Genomic DNA, 9,919 nt, shown 5'->3' on the forward strand with positions numbered 1-9,919 from the left:
ACCACAATTCCATCTCTTCCATTCATTCTTTCTTTTATCCAAGATCCAGGAAGAGAAACGGACATGTGCAGAACAGAACATGGGACGGATGGCTGTGCATTTTCTTGCCTGAACATAAGGCCTCAGCCAGTGCAGAATGGGTGCTGACATTACACAGCCAGACCACTGCCAAAGCAGGCCGTTGAGATGGAAACTGGGCTAGGGGAGCACTGCTTCAAGACCATCTCTTATCTCCAGACTTAATTTTCTTTCACAGGCCAGGGAGTCCTAGGCTCATTCATGGAAAAGAATTCCACTCTTCAACTCTCTTTCCACCCTCAAGGTTATGTCCCAGGGCAGTAACTGTCAAATTGTGTTCCTTCGGGTTCCAAGAAGTACCAGGGAGCATGTATATATATATATAAAGGTGTGGAGGCAGGGAGGTGGTGCTGTGGGCTGGGGCCCCGAGGAGGAGGGGGCTCAGGGGTGGAGGCTCTTGACCCCCCAACTCTATTTTAACCTGATTTGATTTCTCTCAGGTGTAAGAATTTCTCCTAAGAGTTCTTTTAAGGTTCTGACTTTTTTTTTTTAAGTAAACTTTATGCTCAACGTGGGGCTCAAACACATGATCCCAAGATCGAGAGTCGTATGCTTCACCCACTGAGCCAGCCAGGTGCCCCTAGGGCTCTGACTCGTGACAAAGGTCTGCCAACCAGCGCCCTGAAGGAGAGGATGTCTATACTTGGGGCTCTCACACAGCTAACCGCCCGGCTGCTCTAACGCAGAGGGGGCCCAGTTCCCGACTAGCATTAGCAGCTCCCGGGCTCCAGGGGCTCCAGAGGCACTTTTCAGCAAAATGAATCTCCTCAGGCACCAGAGTCATTTGTTTTCCAAACTCCCCGCTCGGATCTCACTAATTCCCAATTTCCCTGCATTTGACAAATGCAATTAACAAGCCTCGATCAGTTCCTGGCTGACAGCCCTCATCAATCGATACACGACTGCACGAGGCTGAGGGGGAAGGGAAGGTATCCGCACCACTGGCGAGAGGAGGCCTTACCCCTCGATTTCTCAAAATATGAAGCTGGGCTGTCACCCCCACCAGCCACTTTCTCCCTTCTTACTCACTAAAAACAAAGCGGTACTGTTCATACCCTCTTCTCCCGTTTTTTCAAAGGTTTCTCCCATCAACCTCCTCTATCTCCCCTATGCTTATGGCTTCTCTTTAACAGAAGGCCTTACCATCTGCTGCCACCATAGCTTGGGAACCCCCTCAGTGCGGGATGTGATAAATCAACCATTGCTCTGCTCTCAGCAGGGTCTCCTCCCCACCCACACATGCCAGTGACAGTTTTGAGCCGCTTCTGGTCCAGGAGACTGTAAGCCCACCATCAACTGCTCTGTCCCCCACCTGTGTACACCGGACGACCAAAAGGACAAGGATCACCAAGCTTGTGGTCACTACCGCTTTCACACTCACCTCTTTGTCCTCTTTTCTCAAGGTCCAAACCTTCCCTTCCCAGTTGGTTTAAGATTCAAGATTCACCCTCTTCACCTTTCTGCTCTGTGGGTAGCATTGTCTTCCCCTCCCCCACAGCAGGATGAGAGCCTTTCCCTCTGCAGCTCTTCCTCATATAGCCCTGTGCATCTTTCCACCTCATCAACTTTTCATCTCTTTGCAAACAGAATCGGGAAGTCTCTCCCTCCTCCCTGCCTCTCTCTCCTTCTCCTTTGTTATTAGCTTCATGAGTGGGGATGCTAATGTATTCACTAGACAATGTCTTCACACCACTGTTTCCTGTAATTACAGTCGGTGCCCTCCCACCGTCCTGGCTTATTTGGCTGTAAAGTGGTTGGAGGAGGGACAGTGTGGACAAAAGACATAACACAGGCTGAGGTTGAGTAGTGTAATGTTAACATCCAAGAAAGTAAAACAAATAATCACCTCTGCAGCAGGTCATTAACAACTAGTAACACATAGAGGTCAATGCCACCAGAGCTTAAAAAAATTATCAGTACAATTGAGGACCCCTCCACTAGAGGATGGGGAGCTGTACCCACATTGCCAGCAACAGTTCCCCCAAGAAATGCAAGCAGCCACATCCGCCCCCTCCTTCAGGGGGCAGAGCCACTATATTTGTCATGTAGATCAGCCACACTGTCACTGGAGACTCGGATCCAGCCATCCTCCCGGACATGGTAGAGGTTGACTGCGCCTCCCGAGTAGGCATCTCTATAGGTGGCTTGGTAGATGGCTCGACGGGCCAGATCATAGGCCTGTTCCACCTCTAGGTCATAGGAGTAACCCCGATCCATGACCCCATAAGCATACACAGAGCCAGAACCTACAGAGAAGGTGGCCCCCGAGATCCGGTTTCCTTCACTGTCCACATAGTAGAGGCCTGGAAAGAGAGGTGAGGTTAGCAGGAAAAAAATGACCATCTCTTTTGACACCTAAATTCATTCTCCAAGAAAAGTTCTCCATCCCTCCTGAAACCCAGGGGAGACCAACAGATAAACTGTTGGGGCGCCTGGGTGGCTCAGTGGGTCAGTGGGTTAAAGCCTCTGCCTTCAGCTCAGGTCATGAACCCAGGGTCCTGGGATTGAGCCCCGAATTGGGTTCTCCGCTCAGCAGGGAGCCTGCTTCCCTCTCTCTCTCTCTCTCTGCCTGCCTCTCTGCCTACTTGTGCTCTCTGTCTGTCAAATAAATAAATAAAATCTTGGGACGCCTGGGTGGCTCAGTTGGTTAAGCAGCTGCCTTCAGCTCAGGTCATGATCCCAGTGTCCTGGGATCGAGTCCCACATCGGGCTCCTTGCTCCGCAGGGAGCCTGCTTCTCCCTCTGCCACTCTGCCTGCCTGTGCTCTCTCTCTCTCTCTGACAAATAAATAAATAAAATCTTTAAAATAAATAAATAAATAAATAAATAAAACCTTTAAAAATAATAATAATAATACTTTGGGGTGCCTGGGTGGCTCAGCCGTTAAGCGTCTACCTTCGGCTCAGGTCATGATCCCAAGGTCCTGGGATCCAGCCCCACATTGGGCTCCCTACTCGGCAGGAAGCCTCCCTCTCCCACTCCCCCTGCTTGTGTTTCCTCTCTCGCTGTGTCTCTGTCAAATAAATAAATAAAATCTTTAAAAAAAAAAAGAAAGAAAGAAAGAAGGAAAGAAAAGAACATTTCTATAAAATTACTTGAAAAAAAAAAAATAGCTGGGGGCACCTGGGTGGCTCAGTCAGTTAAGCACCTGTCTTCAGCTCAGGTCATGATTCCAGGGTCCTGGGACTGAGCCCTGCATTGGGCTCCCTGCTCAGTGGGGAGCTTGCTTCTCCCTCTCCCTCTGCCTGCCACTCCCCTTGCTTGGGTCTGTCAAATAAATAAATAAAATCTATTAAAAAAAATAGCTGAAGGAATCAAATTAAATATTAAGATTCCTGGATTCTACCTCACATTATTACTGCTTTACTATCCTCACTGCATAACCAAAAAACAAGTATAATCCAAATGACTTAGGTTTTCTTTTTTTAAAGGTTTTATTTTTATTTATTTGAGAGAGAGAGAGAGAGAGAGACCACAAGCACAAGCAGGGGGAGCAGGAGATGCAGAGGGAGAAGCAGGCTTCTTGAGGAGCAAGGAGCCTGATACAGGGCTACATGCAACCGACTGAGCCACCCAGGCACCCCGTGACTTAGGTTTCAAGCACAGAATTGCAGGCACTGTGGAGATAATGTTTAAAACAATTCTAGCCCTGGGGTGCTAGGGGTGTTCTCTCTCAAATAAACAAAAGAGGGAGAAGCCTGCTTCTCCCTCTCCCTCTCCCCTTGCTTGTGTTCCCTCTCTTGCTGTGTCTCTGTGTCAAATAAACAAATAAAAACTTAAACAAAAAAACACTTATAAAGAAAAAAAACCAATCCTAGTCCTCAAAGCTTAGACTATCTGGGGGACAAGACACACACCGCACAGTAAGAGAGAGCCTAGAGTTCCAAATTATATCGCCAAGACCTGCACTGTCCAATATGGGAGCCACTAGCCATGTGTGACCACTGAGCATGTGAAATGAAGCTGGCACCACATGTTGAAGTGCTAACATTTTGGATCTATAAAATAAAATATATATTATTAAGATTTATTTATTTTAGGGGCACCTGGGTGGCTCAGTCATAATCCCAGGTCCTGGGATCGAGGCCCGCATAGGGCTCCCTGCTCTGTGGGAAGCCTGCTTCTCCCTCTGCCACTCCCCCCGCTTGGTCCCTCTCTCTGTCAAATAAATAAAATATTTCTTTTTTTTTTTTAAAGATTTTATTTATTTATTTGACAGACAGATCACAAGCAGAAAGAGAGGCAGGCAGAGAGAGAGAGGGAAGCAGGCTCCCCGCCAAGCAGAGAGCCCGATGTGGGGCTCTATCCCAGGACCCGGGGACCATGACCTGAGCCGAAGGCAGAGGCTTTAACCCACTGAGCCGCCCCAATAAATAAAATCTTAAAAAAAAAAAAAAGATTTATTTGTTTGAGAGAGAATGCATGTGCATAGAGGGTGAAGGGTCAGAGGGAGAGGGAGAGAGAATCCTAAGCCAACTCCAGGCTGAGTGCGACCCTGAGATCACAGCTGAAACCAAGAGTGGGACACCTAACTGACTGCATCACCCAGGCACTCCAAAATACAATATATCATTAAAGTTAATTTCTCTTTATCTTTAATTTTAAAAAATGTGGCTACTATAAAATTTAAAATTACATGTATGGCTCACACTTTATTTCCATTGGACAGTGCTGGTATAGATCAGGGGTTTGCCAGGCCAACTGCCCGTTTCTGTAAACAAAGTTTTACGGGGACACGGCCATACCCATTTGTGTACATACTGTCTATGACTGCTTTTATGCTAAAGCAGGAGAGTTAGGTAGTTGAAACAAAGACCATATGGCTTGCAGTCCTACATTATTTACTATTTGGCACTTTATGAAGAAATTAGCTAATATTTACTACAGATGAAGATTTAGACAAAGATTTTAATAAAATGTTTATCAATTCCAACTACCGGCTGGATCTTCCCAACAGGATGCCTTTGTCACTTCAGATTCAGACTTCCTATCCTCAAATATTTTCAGTGGTTCTCCATTACCAACCAAACTCATCTCTCTCTACTGCTCCACCAGCCCACACTGCCTCCCATGTTTTCAAGTTCTGCCTGCCAATAGGATCGTTATTTTTCTGTTCTAGTGGTTCCAATCTCTCACTGTGCATCAGAATCATCTAAGAAGATTTTTAAAAAGATGCCCAGGACTTACACCAGGTATTCTTTTCCAGTTGGTCTGGGGTGGGAAACAAGTATGGGACCTGTGTTTTAAGTTCTCTAGGTGATTCTAAAGCAATGCAGTTGAGAACCAAATGTTCACCAGTCTTCAGGTTCAAGTATTCCAATACCTACCCCAAACTAGTCCCTCCTCAGTCCCATGGCCACTACCTTGCCTAGTGGGCTCACTACAAGGTTCCTGTTTAGCTCTCTAGCTCTATGGATCACTACTCCTCTTCACACAACCTTAGTTCTGATTAAACTGGGCTTTTGGGGGTGCCTGGGTGGCTCAGTTAAACGTCTGCCTTCAGTCCAGGTCATAATCCCAGGGTTTCTGGATGAAACCCTGCATCAGGCTCTGTGCTCAGCAGGGAGCCTGCTTCACCCTCTCCCTCTGCCTGCCACTCCCCCTGCTTGTGTGCACATTCTCTCTCTCCCTCAAATAAATAAATATTTAAAACAAACAAACTGGGCTTTCGGTTACTCCTCCCAAACTGCATGCTTCATCCAGCCCCCTTTGTTCACCATGCTTCCCTTCTCTCACTTGCACATCCTATTCAACTGCCACTTATCCATGAAGTCGTCCTGAGTCCTGCCATCAGAAATAATCTTTTTCCTCAAAACTCCCTCAGCAGCATATCGGTTCTTTTACAAATGGCATTCATCTCATTTAGCCTCATGTTAAATAATCTGTAATCATTTTTCAGTCATCTGCTTTTTGAGGCAAGGGACTGACTCATCCTAGATGGGACATGCGGTAGGGAAGGGTTCTTGTGAAGGCATGATTTAGGTTATGCTCTAGCTTCTCAGGTTCTCTTTGCTAGCCAGCATCTGTACTCTCGTACACTGCTTCCGTCCCCTGGAACAGACCCAGTAGCTAAGGGTACGAAGCAACAGTTTCAAAACGCTTCCCTGGGCCACACAAAAAATGAATGGAGCTGTTCTTTCACACTTTTCCCAAAAAAGCATCTCAATTTCCAAAGTAACAAGCTATGCTCCTCTCTCACATCCACTTTTTTAATCTTCTTATTCACCCTCCACTGAACAGTGAACCGAGAGTTTCTAAAGCAAGTGGAAAAGTGCTGGGTATCCTGCAGTTGTTCGACAGAAAAAAACTAGGCACTCAGTAAACAGGTGAATGAATGAAGCAAAAACAAAAGGGAAGAATAAACTACTCAAGCATGGAGGGGGAAAATTATACAGAAAGTGACTAGCTGTATTCCAGCTTGATAAAGAGACATCCAAAACTGGTCGAAAAGCTGAGGTGCCGGGCAGGCTCAGTCTGTGTGGAGTGTGCTACTCTCGATCTCAGGGTGGTGAGTTTGAGCCCCACGTTGGGTGTAGAGATTATTTAAATGAATACTTAAATGAAACTTTAAAAAAAAAAAAAAAACTGATTGAAAAGGAACTGACATCAGATGCAAGGCTGAACTTCCTGGCAAGGTTTCTATATACTAAAAACAGAAAAAGGCTAAGGAATTTATTTTAAGAGATGACAGAATAGGACCTAGGGTGATTCTATCAAACAAGGAAAGCATCAGCCCTAAAGGCCCCTTCTTGGCCAAAGACTCCCTAAAGGAAAAAAGAAGAGAAATGACTAACTTCCTGTAATTAGAGTTTCACTGTCCAGGACAGTGGCCACTAGCAACATGTGGCATTGAGCACTTGAAATGGGACTAATGCACATGCCAAATGATATTTTAGGTGTTCTGGATTAAATGAATCATTACAATGTCCCCATCTTTTTACTTCTTAAATATATCCATTAAACAATTCTAAACAATTGTTATTGGGGCGCCTGGGTGGCTCAGTTGAGCATGCGCCTCTGGCTCAGGTCATGATCCTGGAGTCCAGGGATCCGAGCCCTGCACCTGGCTCACTCCTCAGCAGGGCGTCTGCTTCTCCCTCTCCTCCTCCTTCCCTGCTCGAGCTCACTCGCTCTCTCAAATAAATAAAATCTTTTAAAAAGTTATTTATTAATTATTATTATTATTAAGTAAACTCTACACCCAACGTGGAGCTTGAACTCACCACCCTGAGATAAGTTACATACTCCACTGATGGACCCAGCCAGGTGCCCCTCCATAAGACAATTTTAAATTACATGTGTGGTACACATTATATTTTTATTAGAAAGCACTGACTGGAGTTTTTATGTCTATTATCCAATTTAATTCCCAAATACACTCTTTGTAGGTCTTACCATTCTATGGGAGAGAGAAGGAGAAATATTATGTGCCAGGCATGCTTTACATGTATTACCTCCTTTAACCAACGCAACAGATGATGAAACTGACTGGGAAAATGAGAAGCCAAAGTAAGGTCACATGGGGTAGTCAATGACACAGCTAGTCTAAGCTCCATGCCCTCTTCTACACAGTAGTGCCTTCCTTGAACAAAGAGAAGAAAGGGTGGAGAACCTAATCAACACATCCCCAGCTCAGACTCAAAGCCCTTTCATTCACCTGTTCATCCAACCCCTCCTTCTCTGTAGTGCCAGCCCAAGAACCAAGTGCTTGCAGCTTAACTCACCAGGGCCTCTCTTATCCCAGCCACAGATCATGGTGCCCATGGACAGCCCCATGCCTTTATACTGATACACCATGTTGGCAAGCAGCTTGGAGGCAGCTGCTACCGAGATGCGTTCCTTGTTTCGAAGCTCATATATTCGACATTGCCGAGCCAACAGCCGCTCCCAGAAGCTGCAATCCGCTGCGCCCCCAGCCATGGTGCCCAGCAGGTAGGGATTGATCTCTATCACCTTCTTTACTGTCTGGGAGGCTATATAGGCACCAGCTGTGGCCCGAGAGTCCGCTGCAACAATGACTCCATGTTGAAACTGTTAAGATCAGAGGAAAACACAAAGCAGGTCACATCAGACCACAGAAACATCTCCTTTACATTTCTTTTTGCATCAGTGGAAAACCAGAATATCTCTGTCCTTTTACACTTCACAAAATGCTTTCCACATATTAGTATCAACTAAGCTTCACACAGATCCCACGACATGGTATAACCAGTATTAACTTCAATTTCATTTTATAGATCAGGAAACGAGTTCAATGAGATCCAATGACTTGCCCAAGGTCGTACACCTGGTTATTGTAAAACTGGATCAAGAATTCCAGTTGTCTGGCTCCGGCTACAGTGTTCCCTCCCACAATTCTTTCCCTCATCGCTTTTCAGTTACCCTTGCCTAATGGGGACCCAGTTTTTAAAACCTTTAGTTAATGGTTAAACATCCTTTCCTCTACCAATATTCGTTGCTTTGAGGCCTTCCCTTTCCTGAACCGAGTCATAGGCGTTGCCTAGGAATCAACCCAAGCGGCCTCGGGTTTCTTCTCCCCCTTAACCTCAGCCCCACGGTCCTACGGCTAGAGCAGAACCGAAGCCTCTCAGGTCAATGAGACAGCGAAACCACCGGGGTCGGGAGGATAGGCCCGAGGCTCCCACTACGCTCCGTGGTCGCGGCCCCCGCGGGCTCCGGTCCAGCCGGAAGGCCGGGAAGGTCGGCAAGGGCGCGGGCGCGCGGGTCTCAGCCCGGCGCGGCGGTTGGGTCCGCACCTTGAAGGCCAGGGTGGTGGTCCCATGAAGCATTTCGATTCTTGGCTCCTCCGCTACACCCCAGTTGGGCGCGGCCAGGGTCAGCCCATCGCTGGGACTCCCTGGACCCAGGTCCAGCAGATCCGCACGACCCCCGAGTCCAAAAAACCCGAGCCCGTTCACCGGCAGCGGCCTCTCCAACACGCTGGCCAGCGCCATGTCTAGTAAGGGCACAAGAAACTCGCTGCGAGAAGGCCTACCAAAGAGCAGCCGGGCAACGCCCCGCCGTCACAGCTTCACTTCCTATTAAAGCTATCCCAGGGAGGAGCCATTTTAACTGCTGGCAACCACGCCTCCAAAAACAAGAACCCGATGCCAGGGACTGTTTTCACCGAGGGGATAAAAATAAATGCCTTAAGTTCCTCTAAATTTTAAAAGGATGTTGTTGTCATCTTTACTTTCGTCAGGCAAGCAATACCGGATTAAATTCACCTCCAATTCATAGGAAGCGATCAGAAGCGTCTTTGTTGCGTAGGGGAAGTGAGGCCCGCCATCTTTGAGAAGGGCGTGACTAGTTGAAAATCCTTTTCAGAACCTTTAATACTAAGTCGTCCCCGCCCTGCCAGGTGTCCAAGCAATACTTTACATCTGGGCGGCTTTAGCATCCTATTAACGCAACTGAAGTTGCCATTTTGTTTAAGGGCACTCCGTAACACTGGGTAAAATAACGATGTACTCCGAGGCCATTTTCCTGTGAAGTCAGTTAACCCCCAGTAGTTTGTGGTAAAAATTGCAACAAAATAAAAATGCTATACCTCTTGTTGTTTGATAGCATTAATCGCCACACTAACCAACTTCTGTAACATAACCAGTTTTTAAGATTTAATATTCTCTTTACTCCCACCCTGTGGTGGAAATTCTAATAAGTAATGTATTGCCTAAAAGGCAGAAGAATAAAGAAGGAAACGTATGGGACCCAGTTAACCCACAAACCAGATTCTCAGTTCAGCTCCGAATAACTGAGTCAATAGTCATTTACCATCTCAGAGCCTGGAGGAGGGCTGACGATCCGTAAAGATGTACCAAGAGGTTCTCTAACTTAGGCT

At 46.7% G+C, this 9,919-nt stretch overlaps 1 protein-coding gene across 1 annotated transcript; it reads right to left on the reverse strand.

Annotated features, from left to right (window-relative positions):
• Nucleotides 1-1,872: 1,872 nt before the first annotated feature.
• On the reverse strand, nucleotides 1,873-9,377 carry PSMB5 (proteasome 20S subunit beta 5). The gene is made up of 3 exons (XM_080808638.1): nucleotides 8,835-9,377; nucleotides 7,803-8,109; nucleotides 1,873-2,381 (listed from the first exon to the last, which is right to left on the reverse strand). Exons 1-3 carry the CDS (start codon nucleotides 9,030-9,032, stop codon nucleotides 2,095-2,097), a joined length of 792 nt encoding a protein of 263 aa, XP_080664764.1. The 5' UTR covers nucleotides 9,033-9,377; the 3' UTR covers nucleotides 1,873-2,094.
• Nucleotides 9,378-9,919: the final 542 nt, after the last annotated feature.

The sequence above is a fragment of the Martes martes genome, assembly GCF_963455335.1.
Source record: "Martes martes genome assembly, chromosome: 7".
NCBI classification, from domain to species: Eukaryota; Metazoa; Chordata; class Mammalia; order Carnivora; family Mustelidae; genus Martes; species Martes martes.